This window comes from Solanum verrucosum, unplaced genomic scaffold, assembly GCF_900185275.1.
Source record: "Solanum verrucosum unplaced genomic scaffold, falcon-dt-bn FXZP01000047.1, whole genome shotgun sequence".
Classification (NCBI taxonomy): Eukaryota; Viridiplantae; Streptophyta; class Magnoliopsida; order Solanales; family Solanaceae; genus Solanum; species Solanum verrucosum.
In genome coordinates this window covers 144,893-167,033 of record NW_026020155.1, presented here as the reverse complement: position 1 = coordinate 167,033, position 22,141 = coordinate 144,893, and the positions used below count along the sequence as shown (strand labels likewise).

Here is a 22,141-nt window from a genome sequence, read left to right as displayed (position 1 = left end):
GGGTCCAGCCGCTATATGAAAGAGACTAGAGCAAACATCTGGATCTTCGAGCTCATCTTTTGAAATTTCTGAATATGATGCTGATTTTCTTGTAGTGAATGTCAATCATTTTCGATGAAAAATGACTGAACCTATTGATTTTATTGTGTTGAAGAGAAATGTTTTTTCCTGCTTTCTGTAGTTTTCAGAACTCCTGCAACAGGCAAGGAACCTGTCAAAAATACTAAATAAAACACATTGATTATGGCTTACAAAAACTGGCCATGGAGAGGTTTCAAGGTTTTCCTTATTTTTATTCTCGACTATCTAGCTTTCTGAAGTCTAAATTTACTGCAGAAAATAATCTTCTCAGTTTCTGATTTATCTTGCGCGCAATCATGCCTTCATCCAGTTTGGATTTCTCCACTATTGATCCATACAACTGCATGTTGTCAAACATTCTAAACCTACCAGCCCCATAGATTGCAGAATATACTTCATTGCATGAAGACATGAATAATTGCCACTTCCACTACTGACAAAATTTAAGAATAGTAATAGGTATATACAATCCTACTAGGTATCTAAACCTATCAGCCTCATATATATATGAATAATTGTCACTATCAGCCCTTAATAGCTATCTATTGTAGTGCCCTCTAAGATCAACATAGCTCCTTGTGATTGAGTATTCACCTCCCTTAGATGATAGAGGCAGTCCCAAGTATCTGATAGGGAATTTTCATAGTGTAAATCCAGTCCTTAACAGTAGCTCATATTTCACCTGATCTTTCACTTCGGCTACAAACTTTTTAATCTCAAACAAATGACTTTTTTTTTCAGGTTCTATGGAGAAGGACAAAGGACAAGGACTTAAAAAGTCTACCATCTTCACTAGTCAAGGAATGCAAACGATTTATAAGAACTCCACGGTTGAGAAATGCACCCAAGAAGTTGAACAAGTAAGATATTTTCAAACATGTATTTTATATAAATCTGTTATGTTTTCAATTTTTTTGATGAACTCTTATATTACGTTTAGTGCGTCCAGCTGCTATAAGAAAGGGACTAGAGAAAAGATCTGGATCTTTGAGCTCACCTTTAGGAATTTCTGAATCTGAGGTGGGATCTTTTAACAAGAGTGTTGTTTGTGCTAATCAACATATGCAAACTCCTTTTAAAAGCACAAAACTGAGTTCTACCTCCTCCTCTAGTCAAGAAATAAGAAAAATGAAAAATATTGTTCTTGAGAAAGAGGATATGCAAACCAATGTTTCGTTGTCTCCAACTATTAATCAAGTTATGAAGCACTCTCAAACAACAGAAAAAGGTATGATATCTTAAATTCATATATTATTAAGTTTTTGAATTGAGTTTGATTTCTATAGTTATTATCAAATTTCCTGCACAGTAAGCAACATAACTTTGCTACCAGCTTCTCTGTTTTAGATTGGCGATAAAACTCCTTCTTTGTTGCTTCCTTGTATCAACCCGTAAGTGTCCGCCAAAATTCTTGTACTTATATATCTTGGACATCCCCTCAATCTTCATGGCAGTCGCAAGGGCCGCAGAAATGTTGAAAGAAAAACCTTTCTCGTATACTTACAACATAAGTCGCTATTAGAGGTATCGAGAGGAAAGACAACTCAGAAACGTACACTAATCTTTGGCCCAACACAGTTTTGGAGGCTCTCCATGATGCTATTAGCTAAGGACAATCGCTGCGACTCTACTCTTAAGGTTCCATTCCTTCATCCATCTCGCTTTTTACAATATGAAGAAGCTTGAAAAAACAGTTCACTCCAATTGAATAAACTGTTTCAGATTGTTTTTTCATTCCTCCGATGAATTCTAGGACAACTGCTCAATTATAGAGCTTAAAGACTCATTCATTTTTGTTGTTAAGGTTCCTTGTGTCTCCAGTATATAAGCTTCTGATTCATGTTATAAAATTTCAAGTAGTGGTCTTACCCTATTGCTCTTTTAGCAACAAGAATGCTCCACGTGATTGGGCAATTGACTGATGAAGCATTCTACTGTTTCAACAACATGAACATACACAAATTACTAATAGCAAATATTACAAGGTTCAAATACAAATGAAATGCAATTTATTTTTCCTCAATTTATAGTAATACATGACTAATCTTGCATGTGTATCTGTTATTTTCATTCAGCTCCGATGATTTAGATTGGCCATAAAATTCCTTCTCTGTTGTTTCCTTGTATCAACTCGTAAGTGTCCGTCAAAATTCTTGTTCTTATATCTTGGACATCGCCTCAATCTTCATGGCTGTCCCAATGCGTTCGTATCACTGTTGTTAATTTATCTACACCTGTGCAACAAAGGCTATAGCCTAAAATATTATTGTCACATACAGTTTTCTTTAATTTGTTACAAAATCAGCTAATTAAGTTTCACTTCCAAATAGTTCATCCAAATTGTCTCTTAAGCTATCTTTTCTATCCATTTATTTCTAATTTTTACTAAACGTTAGCTAGGTGTGGTTCTCCAAAATAGACGTTGGTTTCTTGATTGATGTAACTGAAAGTGTTTCTAATAGATTTTTTTCTTATTTCTTGCAGGTTTTGTAGATGTTTTTGGATATCACATGACAAAGACTAAACTTTATGTTTTTTGCCCAACTTTTGTTCATTCTTCAGTGAATTATAGCTTGGAAGATGCACCAATTCATTCTTACTTTGCTATGAATGTTATGCAAAACCTTGGATGTTATCTTAGTTTTTTGGTTTATTAATTAAGAAAATATTGAAACTTACATCTTGTGATGCTCACAAATTTATTATATATAATCAATTGCACTCTTTATTTCTATTGCCCTGCAAACCTTTCTTTATCTTCTTTTGTATCCAGATTTTTAGTTGTGTAATTAATTTGATATTTTGTTAGATTCTTGTGATATCAATGGCTGTAGGATCAATGGTGATTCGTTTTAAAGCTATTTTAGGACCAGGTTGTTGTTCGTCCCTAAACCTACCTTAGGACCAGTTTGTTATTGTCGCAACAACTATTCTAGGAGCAGATTGTTAATGGTCTCTAGCGTTATTCTAGGACCAGATCACACTCGTCTCTAAAGAGTTATTGGGACTAGGTTGCGGAAGGTCGCAAAAGAGGATTAACGACCTGAAAACCAAAATATCAATGGTCCATTTGAGACTAGATATGCAGTCTCTAAAAGTGATTCACGACCAGCGTTTTTTCTCGTCTCAAAGACATTCAGGGACCAGTTTTTTGAACTCATCCTTAGTGACCAGTAGCGACGGCACTTTCTAGGACGAGTGGCAACCAGGTTTTTCTGGTCTCGATTGCTCTTTTGGGACCAGATTTCAACTTTCAGGGACTAGATTTCCCTTCCTTAGAGGCTGATTTTCTTGTAGTGAAACAAGTAAATCAGGTCTAATTTTTTTTTTCTACTAGGAGCTAATAATAAAAGGAAATAAAAACTACATTAAACCTTGAAAGTATTAAATAACTAGTTAATATCACAGATAAGAGAGAGATTATCTCATTAGAAAGGGAAATAACTTGTTATTAGTGAAAAATATGAGATGTCGTTTACTACTATGCTAGAATTTATTTATAAGAAAAGCTATTCTAGATCCTATCAATAACATATCCTAGATTGTACTTAGAAATTTTTTTACACATAAATTTAGTTAATTATAAAATAGGATTAAAGACAAGTAAATCAGGTCTAATCCTTTTTTTTCTACTAGGAGCTAATAATAAAAGGAAATAAAAACTACATTAAACCTGGAAAGTAAAATAACTAGTTAATATCACAGATAAGAGAGGTTATCTCATTAGAACGGGAAATAACCTGTTATTAGTGAGAAATATGAGATGTCGTTTACTTCTATTCAAGAATTATTTTATAAGAAAAGCTATTCTAGATCCTATCAATAACCTATCGTACTTGAGTATTATCGCGTACGTGACCACAAATCAATATAAGTTTACTTGAGTATTATTGCGCATTTGACCGCAAATCAACACAAGTTTTGAGGTCGATTCGTGATACTTTAGTTAGTATCGTATTTTGTGTCTTGAATAGAATGGAGAGTCCGATCTTGATGATATTGCGTTATTTGCATCAAAATTTATTTTCTAATCATGGTTTGAGGCAGCAAAATTAGTCTTAACAAGGATTGAGTTTATTACTCATACATGGGCACGACGAATCGTTAGTATTCAATGAGAGAAAATATAAGTCCGTTGAAGAGCAAAAAAACATACATTGACATTTAATGAAGTAATGATTCATAAAATCTAATTTTATGATACAAATTAACATATCGTAATTGCATTGCAAATGCTATTATTTAATATCGTTATTTATCATTTATGTAAAATGATGCTATCTTACATACAATAAGACTTACATGCTATTTTGCATACAATAATACTTGTGTGCACCAAACCAATAAGTTATCATAATGTTTTTTTCCTTATAATTGACTTGTGGCGAGGAGCCAAACATTTCACATATTAAATTTTTGAACCTACAATATATGTTTTAGTTGCTCCACCACAACACACAAAGATGAGTATTCAAAGAAGGTTGGGATATATATAAGATATGAATCCCCTTACATTATTAAATATCTGGGAGTCATAACTATAGATTTGTTTTCAATAAGATTTGATGATGACATTTTGGTGAGTCATTTTTTTCAAACATTAGAAGAAGAAATAATACAGTTGGATAAAGAGATAAATTGAGATGTACTATCACTTTCTCATTCTTGTACATCAATGTGATCTTAGAGTTTTTTTACCAAATATTACAAATCAACGATCTCAAATACATTTACTAACTTACCAAAGGTTACTAAATCTCATATTCCAGTTATGAATGCTCATATTCGATTTGATGTTCCGATAGGACAACCTATTATTGTAAATAAGTTCGAGTCATGTGTAAGTATAATAAATCAATAGATTCCAAGGTTTAGAATCTTCGAAAAAGGAAAAGAGCAAATGATCATAATATAAAGGTACGGACCGATGAAAAGTTTCGAAACATAATAATTATAATTGATGAAACCTCTAAAGAGGTGCAAATACCTAATAAGGTAATCACTTACTAAAGAATTAATAAGGTGATTAAAGTCCAAATTATATGTGCTTTTACAGTAGCCATTTAAGGTGGGATATTAAGAGGCAATTGTTTCTTTTAAGTAATAAATTTTGGACAGGACTAGTTTTTGACATTCTAATAACAAAGATATATATAGAATGAAGGCAACTTCATAAAATTTGTGTGAGCCGAGTGTAATTTCTGTTCAAGCAACTAGAAAGAGAAGATATTTGAGATTAGAATATCTTCTTGGCATCATTAAATCAGTGTTCACTATTCAATATCCAACAACATATGCCTTTGAATGACAAGCAACCTCTCAAACTTGAAGAATACCCTATTTTATGCAAGTTTTTCAACACCTACTTTTCCGGGGAAATGAGTGGCAGAGCAGCATACCGGAAAAAAAAAACAAGAAATAGGAACAAAGTAACTCGACCAGAGAGAGATGTCGGTATTACAAGCGAGCTGGACTAGCTGATTGCAGCTCTCACATCCTTGTACTTCCCCCTCAAAATGAAGAAATATTTGTAAGTAAACAATGATTTATCACTTCCATCATTCGTAAATTCACTTCCATCATTCTTCAAACAATATAATGTTGTTCCCTTTTGCTATAAGGATAGCTTCTCCACAAGTTTTGTGATTGACATGAACTTATAAGTAATGTATCCATTATTTCCTTCAAAGTTCAGTTTTTTTTTTCATTCTGCAATTTCATTAAATTGAGGTCAATAGGGCAGTAGTTTGATCGATAATTCCACTTTCCAAACACATTTATGCAAAAGGAGATTTATACTCTCTTCCCTATCACTTCTTATCTTTTTCCCAATTGATTTTCAACTTTAATATTATATTGTCTAGACATTTTTATACTTCATCCTGGCGATTCAACAAATAAACGTTATCGTATCTAATGCAATTGTCAATAAATTTATGAGAAATTTTTTTCCACCACGAGATAGTGTTGACTTCATATCACAAAATGGCAGTCTGAATCAACTCAAGGGATTAGAACTCTTTTCAACAAATTTATAAGAATGCTTAGCATACTTAAATTCAACACAGACTTAACATTTTTATTTATTGCACTCAAAGTTGGACAAAACTTTCAAGTTGATCAGTTTTCCTTGCAAGCTTTTGCAATTGACATGTCCCAAGTGTTCATGTCACAAACAGTTTGACTCAAACAAGTAAAAACAAATAAAATTATTGAGTTTGAAAAGCTCTCCGTGAGGTAGCTTTTTTTTTTTTCCAAATATTTTGTTCCTACTTATTACAATTTTGTCTAATACAAATATTGTTTAGAGTTAGCACCTTGTCAAATGTCCTTTTCAGAAGGATTTTTTCATAACTTTCAATTTGATTATTATAGAACCATCCATGAACATAGTCTCATCGGGTCTAATAAAGGCAATATAATCCAAATGCTTCTTTTACAAAACATGACAAATGACTATTCACCAATATTCATATCTATACAAATAGTTATATTTTAATAGACACATATTTTCATGAAAAATCACAACAATTTAAGTGACACTCTTACATAAAAGAAAACAATTATTTTGAACAAGTATAAATATATATATATATATATATATATATATATATATATATATAATTTGATGGTTTCATACCATACCATATACTAGTAAAAGAGAAACTCAACGACCACAATATCAAATATACTCCAAGAATTTTGTGGGTCTAACATAATACAAAAGTTTATTGAATTTCATATCTTCTGCTCCAAATTTATATTAGACACTAGGTCAAATTTTATCTTTATCATAAGCAAAGAATCCCTACATTTTAAATATGATCTCAAAAATATTTTTCAAATATTTGAAAATAATTGTTCCACATATTTTTCCCATACTATCAAAATGTCAGTGGCAATATGAAATCTCTTTTGAAAATATTGTTCTACAAAAGAATTATAGTGATTCAATTCCCTTTGACAATCTTTACACAATGTCAAAGTTCATTCCATAGAAACACCTATTGCAGGCACAAAATCACTAACTTTAAGTCGCTGGTCTTTTTTGCTATCACAATCAGACATACCACAAATAAAGACCAATTTTTTTGTACAATTTGTTTCTATTTAACAATGAAGTTTTATATATTCTTCAAATCGTCAACCGAATGAACTTTGCATGTGGATGAAGTTTTTATGACTTCAAATCAGTTTCAAATTCAAACGGAAGAGAAACTCAAAAGTACAACACTTACTTATTATGTGAAGTTTTCATATTCTTCAAACCAATTGCACAATCTAATTTATCCAAAGTAGAAAACTACAAAAGTTTTTAGTCTATAAAAATCAGACATAATCAAATTTAACACGGAGTAGAAAACTATAAAAAAAATTTAAGTCTCCAAACAGAATAAAACATACTCTTAGATTATCAATAGATATGTTTTTATTTTCAAATAGCCTTCCAACTATAACATTTTGACATACTATCTTACCAAACCAAAATATACATATCTCATTCTGCAAACTAAATTTTTTTAAAGGCAACACTATTTGCCAAAGAAAATTCATTCAAAAACCATATGGTTTGCAAATCTTTTTCCAAAGACACACATGATAAATATCAAAAGAGTTAACTTTTAGAAACTATTTTCCACCTTAGATATAAATAATAAGAAGGTTACCTGGTGTAATCTTTAACCGCAATACCATCAATTTTTTCGGTACATTCTCACTTCAACCCTTCTAAACAAGGCATCAAAATCTGGAGAAGTAGTTCATTAATCTTCTACTTCCATGTTCTGTTTTTCTCAATCAGTAGAATACAAGAAATACCAACAATATAATAATTTCCTTAAGATTGTTGTCCATTTTGTATTCCTAAGATACTTAAAAACAAAGACTATGAAGAACTTGATAAGAAGCAACAAAGTTTAAAGAATATTTTCAAAACTAAAAAAACTAAAACCACTAGAGAAAATAGAACTAGAAAATGATTAGAATCAATATACAAAATATTTTTCTCAAAGAATAAAATCGAGTCTACTGAATGCACAATATCCCCTTAAGGAAATTATTTCCCTCAAGTACCCAAGGTTAATGAAATATATCCTCACAAGATAGAACGATTTTACTCACCAGTGTATCGGTACCTATAACCACGATGTCAGTGAACCACTCAACGACACTAAAGTACACTTAGAATACTAGATTTAGTAGAAGTAGTAGTAGAAGTCCAAAAATTCGTTCTTTTAAAATGAGAGAAAATCTCTCTAATTATAGACAACAAAAAATAGTGCACAAAGGAGCTTATTATGCTTTACCGAAAATGTCACAACCTTTTAAAAAAGTCACAATCCAACCTAATCAAAACCATTTTGCTTTTCACAATCACAAAGAGCTAAAATGCATAAAATTCAGAGCCCCAAAACAAACAAAACAGGAAGTTGACATTCAAATTAATTTGACCAACCCATGTCATTACAACAAAGCAACCTCCTCTCTAGGGAAGGAAACCACATCCTAACACCATTTATTTGATTAATTTTTGAAGGCTAAACTACAAGCAAACTGTTAAAGCTAAGACAAAGCAGCGATGAATTAGGCAAACACTTAGTGCCTAATCAAGAACATCAAAGAGTTTCTTTTGAAAACCTCCTTGTAGTTGTAGTTGTGGCACCAGGAGAAGTCGAATTCGAACTCGAACTCGGAGCCATGACTGAAACACCATCACCTAACTTGTTTCCATTCCCAGCACTTTTTGACACACATGAGCTGCTCAATTTAAGCTCACCAGCACCAACAGCATTGACATTGATCAATGGGCTGGCCCATAAATGAGGCCCAACAACAGGTGGCAGCATATAGTACCCATTGCCCACTGGCCAAACAGGAACAACACCTTTTGGGGCAATAGGAGCAACAGGTGCAAATTTTGACTTCTCATGCACGTCATAAAATTCGCTATTAAAAAGCCCTTTTCCTCATCCTCACGAAGCTTTCTCCCTCGTTAATTGTCGCTGGTATTTTAAACATTCCGTTAACTTGTATAGCATTGGTCGGAATCGTACCAGTTCCAGTGGCAGCAATGATCGCTGGCTCAGCATGTTCCAGAATCCATTTTAGAGTCTCAGCTTCAGACTTATGTCCCAATTCCTGCCTTAATTGGAAGATTCTAGCAGCACAGATCGGTGATAGACGGACTCTCGTACCACGTCCATCCACTTTCGTGTGCTTGTACTTTGCTCGTTTTTTCACCACCTGAGATAAGTCCGCTGCAATGACGGATTCATGAGAATCGCCAAGTAACGGATCAGCACCTAAAACCTTCTTCCCGTCAACTTTTTGTTTGTTCTGATCAACATTGACCATTTTGCAGAAAAATCCAAACTAGCTGAAATCCAAAGAAACAAAAATGGTTACAACCTCACAAAATTAAACACGCAAAAGGCGTGAAAAACGAAGATAAACATTTGCAAATGGTGTGCTTCTGAGTGATGCAAAATCAGAAAAAAAGTGAAGCGATTGATTAGAATTCAGAAAGAAATTCATTGTTGTTATCATCATCGTCATCGTTTGTTCTAATTGTTGTACAGTGAAAAAGGAGCATGTCACATGAAAAAAATTCTTGTCACCGTTTGTTCTAATGGTTGAAGGATAGTTTGGTATAGTGAAAAAGAGTGCATTTGACATGAAAAGAAAAAAAAAAAGAACAGTAAAGAAGAAAACTTACAGAGGAGGATAAAAGACCTTAGGGGAAATGGATCCCCACTTTGATGTTGTGGGTTGTATATATACAAGGATAATGAGGAAGTGCCCTCTTGCCAAAGCCTTATAAAAGATTATTATTATAGTCGTCTTTTAAGGAAAGAAAATGAAGTCATTTAATTTATGAAAGCATATTATTAAAGTTTTTCCTGTTTAGGACAATAGTCACTTAATTTATGAAAATATATTATAATTTTTTTTCAAAGTTAATAATATCAGTCAACATACCAAGATATTTCATAAAGTATCTTTTATTGATTTTAAAAAAACAAAATCATCCAACTATCGTCTTTTAATTAGAAAATATGTCACATATATATGTTGTTTGTTAATAATAAAATGTATTTAACCCGTGACACTACTTATCTAATTCACCCAAATAGAGAAGAAAAGCTATTTTAAAAGTTCTCAAGTCTATTTTCCTATGATGTACACATGAAATCACTGAACTTTTTTTTTATAATGTCATTGATGTACGTCAATTTTTTTTTTTACAAATATAAATTTAGTTAATTATAAAATAGGATTAAAAACAAGTAAATTAGGGCTAATCCATTTTTTTTAACTAAGAGCTAATAATAAAAGGAAATAAAAACTACATTAAACCTTGAAAGTAAAATAACTAGTTAATATCAAAGATAAGAGCGGGATTATCTCATTAGAACGGGAAATAACTTGTTATTATTGAAAAAGATGATGTGTCGTTTACTTATATCCAAGAATTTATTTATAAGAAAAGCTATTCTAGATCCTATCAATAACCTATCCTAGATTATACTTGAGTATTATTGCGCGCGTGACCACAAATCAATACAAGTAAACTTGAGTATTATTGCGCGCTTGACCGCAAATCAACACAAGTTTTGAGATTGATTCGTGATAGTTTAGTTAACATCGTATGTTGTGCCTTGGATAAAATGGAGAGTCCGATCTTGATGATATTGCCTTATTTACACCAAAATTTCTTTTCTAATCACGATTTGAGGCAACAAAATTAGACTTAACTAGGATTGAGTTTATTACTCATACATTGGCACGACGAATCGTTAGTGTTCGATGAGACAAAATATAAGTCAGATGAAGAGCAAAAAAACATATATTGACATTTAATGAAGTAATGATTCATAAAATCTAATTTTATGATACAATTAACATATCATAATTGCATTGCTATTTTGCATACAATAATACTTGTGTGCATCAAACCAACAAGTTATCATAAAGTTTTTTTCCCTTATAACTGATTTGTGGCGAGGAGCCAAACATTTCACATATTAAATTTTTTGAACCTATAGTATATAATTTGCTCCACCACAACACACAACGATGGGTATTCAAAGAAGGTTGAGATATATATAAGGTATGAATCTCCTTTCATTATTAAATATCTTGGAGTTATAATTATAGATTTTTTTTTATATAGAAGAGCCACGAGAAGGACGACCAATAGCAGTTTAGTAATTTTAACATCATTTAAGGGAAAAGAAATAATTGTATAATGAATGGTCAAAATAAAAATCTAGAAGAATCTATACATTCTATACTTTTGTTTAATTAATGGTCAAAAACTCAAAATAACAATCTAGAATGGCCCATAAGGATATTTTTGTAATTGTGTTAAAATAAGGAGTTTCTATTGGTTAACTTTGACAAACAACAATTAATGCTAAGCTTTGTTTTAACATATTTTAGAAAGAAAGTTTTGAACTAATTTAAAATATAATGTGTTTGAATAGTTAATATTTTGTTCCTAAAAATACTTTTAAGGATTATTTGCGTAAGCATATTTTTAATATTCTGTTACATAATATGACCACAACTAAAGTTCATATCTTGATTATTAAAAGAATATAACAAATTTCGTGATTAAAAGAAAAAATAATGTTTGACTATCAAGAAATTAATAACTTCATAATATATTCATTGAAAGATTTAAAAATATTAATTTCTCATTTCTATGTAGGACATTTTCTTAATATCAAATATGATTAATTATTTAATAGAAAAATTCGAAAAAAATTCTTATTCAAATTCTAAGGAATATTAAAATACAAACTAAAGAAAATTGAGCAATTAAAAAATAAAGAAGAACAATAAAAGAAAATGTCAATAGAAAAAGACTTTGTTGAAAAATATAAAGGAAGAAAAAAACTACAAAATAAATAAATTAGGGAAAAACAACCTGAAAAGAAAAATTAAGTGTATTGGTTTTGTGGGGGGTAAGATTCAAAGTTTTCTTTTACGGCATGATATTTAGAATTTAGTATAAAAAACTTTTATTAATGTAATTTAATATTTAACATTAAGATAATTGTTATTATACATAGAAATAAAGTTGCTTTTATGATTGTTTTTATTGTTGTGGAGTTAGAAAGCAATTTTTTAATAAATACTTTCACTATTAAAATCAAAATGAGTATAAGTATTTTTATTTATCAAAGACAATAATAAAATGTATTATAAAATTCATCGACAAAGCAAACTACAAACACATTATACTTAAGCTGAAGAAATAGAGATTTGAAAGGCCTTGAATCGATCTTTACGAATTGATTGATCAATAATTATTATTTTATCAGGTACAAAACTTATGGTGCAAATATTACAAAAAGAAGATAACAACATTGTGGAAAATAGATACCACTTACAAAAATATTTGAAGATCAATGAACCTTTTCAAAGATATCAATGTTTTATATATTCCTGAAACACGATATTTGTACTTGGCCTTATGTTATTTCCTTCAATAATAGCTTCTAAACACATGTAATACATGTGGGCTCGTTCTTTTTATATCATTCCAATCTTATTATCTATTGTAAATTTAAAATGCTTAACCATTATCAACTTCATTCATATTTTGTCCGTCCTATTTGTTATTCAATCTTCACTATATTTTGTATCTGCCCTATATTCAGTCCTCACATTTAAAATCAAGTTAGCATTTTCAATACAATTTTCAAGATGTATTTAATTATAGAAATCATATTTTTGGTAATTTTAAAACTTAAAAGTTTAATTTTTTTTAAACAGTAAAATATTATTTTTATTATTCCAAACATTTTTAAATACTTATCAAAGTTTTCTTTTTAAAATTCAAATGATGCAAATTTTGAGAAAATTACCAACAATTCTCAACACTACTATCCTTTTGTCTCAAATAACTAAATAAGAAGGGGAAATAATTTCTTTTTAAGCAAATTATCTCTTTTTTGAAATATTAATAAATTTCATAAACATACTATACTGACAAATTTAAGTTTCACAAGCTTTATATCCAACCAAATATAATAATATAAATTTTCTTATTTGAGCATAATTTTTATTTCTAAATTATTTTATATGTAACTATATAGTTCATGAAAAAAGTTTATTAAAAAATTTAGCAATTGGACCTAGACCGAAAACTTACGAACATAGCTTATGATTTGAAATTATATGTAATATCTTTCACTTGAGACATAAATGACACAATTTTTTTTAAAATATGAATCATCTCACCATGATATAAAAAAAAGTAAAAATATTATTCCAAAACAAATATTTTCATCTTTAAGATATATAAATGTAATTTTACCCAATTTTTTGTTATTTTGTTACAAACAAAAAAATTGAACGGTTAGTGGTTTTGCGAGTTAGATATAGTATTTTAATATTATTTAATAAAATCACTTTATGACTTGACTTTATATATTAATAGCACAATTAACTTGTCAGTAAATTTCATTTTGATATTCAAACTACGACCTATTCTGATGGAGCAACTAGACACATGATATAGTATTCCTATAAAACATTTTTTGTTCAAATTTTGAAAAAAAAAATTGTGCGCGTGGTTACAAACTTCTATTAGATAATTATGTCAATCACATAAAACATGTCATTTCATTTAATTATCTACATCCACCCAATTGAAACATGCTTTAGGTTTACCACTTTTGAATATGAGTCAAATGCATATAATTAAAGGAGATGACATATTTTATATCCAACATATGTTTGTTATTTAATTCAACGTTTGTGTATGACATAATGCTAAAATGAAAATTAGATTATGTAAGTTTTTTAAGTTAGTTGTGATAACTTATATTAAAAGTTACAAGTTATTTTTTTAATTTAATAGAAATAAAAATAATACTTTTGAGTGTAATGCCCATTATTACCCTTTATTGTATATACATGAAAATATTTGAAAATTAATTTATTGTTTAAGAATATACTTGTTTACATACAAATACAATTTAAGACTGTAATGCTGAGTCCGTTAATGAGCCTTTTCATATCTAGTGTTTTTCCAATGAGATTTGATGATTGACATTTTGGTGAATCATTTTTTTCAACATTAGAGGAAGGAAAAAAGCAATCGGATAAAGAGATAAATTGAGATATATTATCACTCTCTCATCCTTGTACGTCAATGTGATCCAGAGGTTCACAAGATAATTAATTTATAAAATATTACAAATCAACGATCTCAAATACATCTACTAACTTACCAAAGGTTACTAAATTTCATATTCCAATTGTGAATGCTCATATTCGATAGGACAATCTATTATTGTCAAGTCATGTCTAAAGCGTAATAAATCAATTGATTCCAAAGATTAAAATCTTCGAAAAAGAAAAAGAATAAATGATCATAATATAAAGATAAGGATCAATGAGAAGTCCCGAAACATTATAATTGATGAAACCTCTAGAGAGGTACAAATACCTGATAAGGTAATCACTTCCTAAAAAGAATTAATAAGGTGATTAAACTCCAAATTCTATGTGCTTTTACAGCAGCCATTTAAGGTGGGGTATTAATTAAGAGGCAATTGTTTCTTTAAAGTAATTTTGGAGAGGACCAACTTTTGACATTCTAATAACAAAGATATAGAATGAAGGCAAAAGGAAAGCAAGTGTAATAGATCTTTCATAAAATTTGTGTGAGCTTGAGTGTAATTACTGTTCAAGTAACTAGAAAGAGAAGATATTTGAGATTAGAATTTCTTCTTGGCACCATTAAGTCAGTGCACACAATTCAGTAGCTTCAACATCCAACAACATATGCCTTTGAATGACAAGCCACCTCTCAAACTTGAAGAATACACTATTTTATGCAAGTTTTTCAACACTTACTTTTCCGTCTTAAGAATTGTCATTCACTATAGTCCTGTAATTCAATTGCATATCATACATTTTTCGTTAATCTTTTCCGGGGAAATGAGTGGCAGAGAGATATGTCGGTCTTACAAGCGAGCTGAAATATTTACTCAGATAAGCTTGCTGGACTAACTGATTGCAGCTCTCACATCCTTGTACTTCCCCCTGAAAATGAAGAAATATCTGCAAGCATCAGTGAAACTTTCTTGAATTGGAATTGCTCTCTTGAAAACGAACATATTGGTAAAGCCCCGTGCTTCATGAAGTGCAGTGCAGGTGGTCTCTTGCAAGCAAATATAGTGGTAAAAGCCTGTGGAGACATCCATCACGAGTACTACTAGTTCTGTTTTGTTGTCATCAATATCGTTGGTGCCTCTGATTTTTAAACAGACGAAAGCACAAGATTGACAAAGGTACTTTCTCATCCACCCAAACCCCTGTAACATGAATCTTCGATGCTACCATTCAAGAGCAAAAAAGCCTGGAGAACAAATAACCATGACAACCCTGGATAGTATCAAGCAAAGGATTAGTCTGACATGCTTCCTCTACAGGACGGTTCATCCATTTCTTTGATAATTCTTCTGCATTTGCAGCAAGCTGATGCTGCAAGACAGCTGCACCTAGCGGTCCAACCAAATTGAGCCTTGTTGCAGCAGATACAACATCTCTCATCGTTATAAACAAGTAAGTCTTTTGAGAAGTTTCAGCATTCAATCCAAGAACCCCACAGACAAGTCCAAAAATAGGAGCATGGTGGAAACGGACAGCTCCGCTAGCCAAAGACATTTCTCGCATAGTTTTAAAATAAGGAACTTCCTGGAACACAGCAGCAGCCACTCTCAAAAGTGCCGATCCTTGTGAAATAGATGCTTTCCTACTAACTTCATTTGTCAGTGTTGCATCCAATATTTTATCAAGTTTATACCATGTTTCAACATTAGGAGATGTATTCAAAGTATAGACAAAAGGAAGCAATAGGCTTCCTGTATTCTCTAGTAAATGGATCACAAATGTTCGAAGATCTTCAGGCCCAGAGACTAACCGGGATTGAATAGCAGCCTCAACGCCAAAGGAATGAGCAAAGCCACCAGTAGGAAGAACAGAATCAAGCAACTGCCATTGGCTCCACTGAAGCAATTCATTCGGTGTGAATTGGAGACAACCCTCAATCTTCTCTTCTACATCCTCCATATTTTAAGGCCTGAACAAGTCATAAACAGGACAGAGTAAACCAAACAGGACGAAACAACAATACCGTAGTTCTTAAAGAATTTTATCTCTGGGAACAATATAAAATAGTTGGATCAGATTCTAGCTGACAACCTTATGTCTTAGCAAGTGAAAGAGATAATATATATCCTGACAGATTTAATTCATCCACAATCTTAGAATCTATGACCAACTAATGGTTTTCGTTTTACCCACTGGCTTAAAAAGGCAAATACTAGATATAAACTTGATAGCCTAGCCTAGCCTAGCTTCTCTCTCTCTATTATATGTAATCATCACAAGAACAAATCCAGTTTGTTAGGCATCAAACCTATTCTAAGCTGTCTTTTTTGTTTATGATATCTATTCTTAGAACTATCACTACTAGAAACAAATATGCAAATCAATGAGAAATTTGTGCTATAGATGGTGTTTTTCCCACTCATTTCCCACCAAACAACTCAATCGGAAATACAAGGTGGGAAACAATTCTCTCTGTCAAAAACTTCCTAAAAATTGATGATTGCAATAGACAATAAATTCATATTTATAAATGAAGTTTCAATTATGATATACTCTAGCATTGAATAGACTAAATATCACAAATTCAAATTTCTACTATTAAATTTGGCGAATCCTGAGATTCAAGGGAAGTAGAGAGAGAAAAAAGAAAAGATACTTACAAATCGAAAATGGATAAAAAGAGAAGATCCCAAATGCAGAATCCATAAGTCTACCCCAAATGGGGAAAGCGGAAATAATAGGGCCAATTTGGAGAAAAATTCCAAAATAGTCCCTTAACTTTCAATTTACATACAAAATCATCCCTACTTTTTGGCATAAAGTAGTAGTGGTCCTTATTGTTTCACAAATTGATCATTTTTTATCCCGTTTAAACGACTGTCTTAAACTGAACACCCACTCTGCCAAATCTCGAACCTTTTTGTCACTTGTTGTAAAATTTCACGTCACATTAACATGTTCGTAATCTCTTAATTCCTTCTTTTTCTGCCTGCAGTATTTTCAATTAAATATACGTCGTCTAGGTGAAATAGATGTAAGTCGTAAATCAATTTTGTAGAGATAATTTAATAATTTTTTTATCGAGTCATAAGCTATATCAAACTTAATGTTTTGATAGTTCGCAAACGTAATATTTATTAAATAAGAATTAGACTTTTAGCATGTCTTAAATAAGAAAAGCGATAATGATTATAACTGACAAACAACTACTTAAGAGGGAAGAATTGGCCTATAAAAGTTCTATGTATGAAGTGAAGAAATAGGATTCTTCGTCGTGATTTGAAATTGTATATACTTAACTTAAAACACATTAGGATCTTCAATATGGCAATTTTACAAGAAGATGTTATAAAAAAAATACATCTTAAGTGGATCATAGAGGAGCGAAAGCGTAAGTTAAAACACTAATTTCTAACTTTTGATCTACTTTTACATTATCACAACTGTTAGAATATGCACAACGGAAGCATTATTCAAGATCACAAACAAACATAATAGCATAATAATGTAAACTGAATAACTTGTGAAACTCTAACCTTTTGAAGCTTTCACACAACTCGTTCAGGATCTGGGACTCTAGGATTGCAGCCTTCAACTAATTCCTGACTAACTCTCTCAATCAAGTTTTGTGTGGGCAAATATTTTTTTAGAAAAATGATGATTTTTCCTTGAGAACCACCACCCCTATTTATACTTTTCATCAGAGGGGAAGGTTTGAAAGATGAAATGTCTCTAGTCATAATTAATAGTCATTAGCAGTCATTAAATGCCATTAAGTGTATTTAGGCACGTATTCAACAACCATGATCAATAGCTATCAACAACCATTAAATATCATCAAGTGTATTTAGACACCGTTAAGGATACCCAACATCTATTAAACACCATCAATAGCCAATAATAACCATTAAACACTGTTAAGGGTATTCAATAGTTATTAAACACCATTAATAATCATTAACAACAATATTTGCTTCTTTCATCTTCTTAGGAAACAAAGAAACACAATATTTTCCTCTTTGTTCGTTTAAGGAAATAATAATTTTTTCCTCTTTTAAACCAATAAAAGTCAACAACGATTTATTCCTAAACTGAAAAAAATACTAACAATCCTTTTCTTTTCCGAACTCGATCAATTAATCATGCATAGTAGAAACCACAAATTTATTAGCAAAGACTTCCAATTATAATATTTAATTCATAAAAGCATGAATTAACCATATCATAATAAACCACAGATTGTACCACTAAAAATCTGTAACTGCACTCCTTTATTTGATTTCAATTTTTCCGTTACAACTTATTTAACTCCCCATGCTAGAATTACCGACACCAATCAATTAAATCAAACTTCTGAAAAATTTAATCCATTGATTAGTTTAATCCTTTATCTTTATGCTTAAATTAATTTACATGATGGATATATTAATTCACATGATTTTATATATATATATATATATATATAGCAGGGTTTTCACGTGACAACTTATAAGCAACTATAAAGGGGTGTCTATTCTCTCATATCCGAAATATGGTTCTGTCAACTAATTATTATTTCACGAATGTAATTTGTTATTATCCAATCCATTAGGAATAATTTGACTCATCATAGAGTCTCACCTGTTAATAGAATAAAATAATAAAACAAACTACACAGATCATAATAACTATATTAAGATTAAGAGTACAAGCGCATGTAATGGACCAGATATATTATTTATTGAAATTCAAACCTAAATATATCTCAATTTGGTTTGTTCAATACATACAAAATGTACTAACACAAGAAGTTGGAATTTTGTCATTCCCATAATTAAGATTGAATTATATTTAATCTTGTGCTACAATCATCAAAATGTTTTTTCAACTTCATCTTTGATTGTGGACATTTAATTTATAAATTATAATAACCGGAAATTTTAATCTTCCGCATATGATTTAAACAACTCCATACACAAAAATCGTCTACTATATAAGTAATGGACACACATATAAACACAATGATCTGTTTAAATAAAGACTTTATTGTAGTAATTAACATAAAATGTAAATATTTGCAAGCGATATATATAAACTGATAGAAATATACATACCACAGCCTCCATACCAAACAAAACTATAGCTATGAAGAGCAATTATCAAAACTATAGTTATAGACCTTATTATATCTATTATATTTGCTATTTCTAAAATTTTCTCTTTTTAAATCCTGCTTGATTTTAAAAATTCATCTAAGCTCTATTTTCTTAATAGAAACTTTCTGGATATTCAATGAGATATAAGATTTGTTAATTTCATGAATTTTAATTCCTTTTTTAATAACATCACTCCATTTAATAGGTTCTATATTTTTTGCACTTAAAAAACATCCCAACAGATTTTATCAACAACTCAAATATATTAGTATATTAGTAACAAATTACCAACAAATTGGTAACTAATTTGTTATTCAGAATTTAGCAACGAATTCCTAACGAAATACCTACTAAATTTTAGTAACTAAATGATTTAGTTGGTAAATATGGAGAGAAAAAATGGCGCCTAATTTAGCAACTTTCTACTAATGAATTATCAACAAATATCACCAACAAACACCTTAGCTTCCGTTGGTAATATTACTAATTCCGTTGGTAATATTACTAACTGGATATATATCGATTAGTAAATATAGTAGAAAAAAATAGAGTATAGTTTATTAACGGATAACGAATTACTAGCTAAGCATTTGCCAACAAAAGGATTTTGTAGCTAATTTTACCAACTAATTAGATATAAGTTGGTAAATTACCAACTAATTGTTATTTGTTGGTAACTTGCCAACAAATACTCAAACGGTTAGAATTTTTTGCCAATGGATCAATTTTGTGGTTTGTAAATTACTAACGTCTTAGAATCAGTTGGTATTTTACCAACTAGTCCATCTTTAGTTAGTAATTTTTATTAAAATCTAATAAAATAAAAAAAATCAATCAAAAAAGGAAAAAATATAATTAATAAAATTTTAATCTCGTTAATAAGTTTTTAATAACATTGATAAAATCAATTATGTTTTCCATAAACATAAAGTTTTGAAACTAACATAGTAACAGGATATCAATCTCCAAATTTTCTCTCAATTAGCTGGTATTCATTCCAAAATTTCTCCTTTTGCCTCCTCTATATTCTCTCAATTGAAAATTCATAAATCTTAGGAGTATTACATATGTATACTTTTTCAAAACCCCATTACTTAATTGACTCACTTCATTAAGTAAATTAATTTGTATTATAATATTTTATACATAAATCATATACTAAAACATGTTTGTACAAAATTTAGTAGAAAACTACGTAAATGAGTTTGTATACCATATTTTTTTACACAATTTATAGACTAATTATGTTTATATATAACATGGTATAAAAATTATGTAAACCATTTTGTATACCATATTCTATATCCATTCCACCCACCCACCCACCCACCCACACACACACACACTATAACAAGTTTGTATACCATATTTTATACACAATTCATACACTGATTTATATGTTTGTATATAACATGGTATAATTTTTTTAGGCAAATTAATTTGTATACCGTATTATATATCCATTCCATACAGAACATACATATATAACCTGATCAAAAAAAGAGTAAGTAAAATAGTTTGTATATCATATTATATACCAATTTTATACACTAATACATATTGTATATAGCATGATTTAAAAAAAGAAAACCAATCTGTATACCATATTTTTATAATGATTCCATATAATACATAGTTGAACAAAATCAATTTTCATAAAAATTAAATACACATGGCAATACTAAAAAAATCTTCTATTACTAAAATTATACAAATTTATACGTTAACTCATACACACACCCCTTAGAAACTAACTTTCTGGGCTTAAGGTATGAAATAAAACGACCCTCTGCAGACACTGCTGAACTACTCCTCCACTTTAAAATTGGCTCATTAGGAAACTGAAACTTGACTTTTCGAGTTCTGTATTTTCATTAGCGGCTTGTACACGTGACAACCAGGTTTTGGGGTATTGTTTAGAATAAATAAGTTTTTCGCCTTTGTCTTGTTCTCGATTTACTTTTTCTGCATTTCTTTCTTTATTGTTAGGTTGAGGCTGACTTGTCTCGGTGGGAATAGACAAGTGTCATCACGTCCATTTTTGGATCGTGACAAAATGGTATCAGAGCCCCAGGTTCATAGGTCTCATGTGTGTATAAGCCAAGTCTAAGTAGGTCTTGCCATCGGTACGTAGACATATGTATTTATCTTCAAGAGGCTCCAAAGATTGTTAGGAAACTTCCTTTTTATTTTATCCTTTCTTATCGTGCGTGGTTACCTTTTCTAGTGCTGAGTTTCCACGTGTTGTTTTGGCAAATGCCGAAGACTAGAACTTCTGTTTCTAGTGGTAGAGAGGAGGGAGTCCCCGAGCTTGTTGTTGAGGCCCCAGCTAGGGGTAGAGGTAGAGCCCGAGCTAGAGATCGTGCTCGTGGAGTGGAACTGGCTAGAGGTCATGCCTGAGGAGCGGCACCAGCCAAAGGTAGAGCTAGAGAGACTTCTCTTGAGCCACAAGTTGAGGTTGTTGAGGACCATTTTCCTCCCGAGTTTGGAGCTCCTTTGTTTCAGGAGACTTTGTTGATGATACTAAGTGTATTAGAGAATCTCTCTCTGGGTAGTGCGATAGGTACACCACAGGGTGCTCAGATGAGAGTAGGGGCACAAACTCCAGGTCAGCAGCAGACTCTGGGTATTCAGGTTCAGTTGGGCCAACCATAAGTGGTTCCTGCGCCGGTTGTTAATGTACAAATTGCTCTCGAGGTTATTCTAATAGCGGCTCATCAATAATGTTATGAGAGGTTTTAGAAGATGAAACCACCTAGTTTTAGGGTGGTAAAAGTAAAGATGCTCATGAG

At 30.9% G+C, this 22,141-nt stretch overlaps 2 protein-coding genes across 2 annotated transcripts; both read right to left on the bottom strand.

Moving 5' to 3' along the window:
* Positions 1–8,696: 8,696 nt before the first annotated feature.
* On the bottom strand, positions 8,697–9,435 carry LOC125828249 (transcription factor TCP9-like). The gene is made up of 2 exons (XM_049507565.1): positions 9,058–9,435; positions 8,697–9,002 (listed from the first exon to the last, which is right to left on the bottom strand). The coding sequence occupies exons 1-2, from the start codon at positions 9,433–9,435 to the stop codon at positions 8,697–8,699; spliced, it is 684 nt and encodes a 227-aa protein (XP_049363522.1).
* Positions 9,436–14,790: 5,355 nt separating this feature from the next.
* On the bottom strand, positions 14,791–16,186 carry LOC125828226 (urease accessory protein F). The gene has a single exon (XM_049507541.1). It carries the CDS (start codon positions 16,171–16,173, stop codon positions 15,445–15,447), a length of 729 nt encoding a protein of 242 aa, XP_049363498.1. The 5' UTR covers positions 16,174–16,186; the 3' UTR covers positions 14,791–15,444.
* Between the last annotated feature and the right edge of the window lie 5,955 nt (positions 16,187–22,141).

Bases quoted from the DNA above. Each gene is read 5' to 3' on its own strand.
- LOC125828249 (XM_049507565.1), bottom strand. From the start codon at position 9,435: ATGGTCAATGTTGATCAGAACAAACAAAAAGTTGACGGGAAGAAGGTT. The intron at 9,003-9,057 runs GTGAGGATGAGG...GTGCATGAGAAG, and splicing joins TTAACGAGGGAGAAAGCTTC to TCAAAATTTGCACCTGTTGC.
- LOC125828226 (XM_049507541.1), bottom strand. From the start codon at position 16,173: ATGGAGGATGTAGAAGAGAAGATTGAGGGTTGTCTCCAATTCACACCG.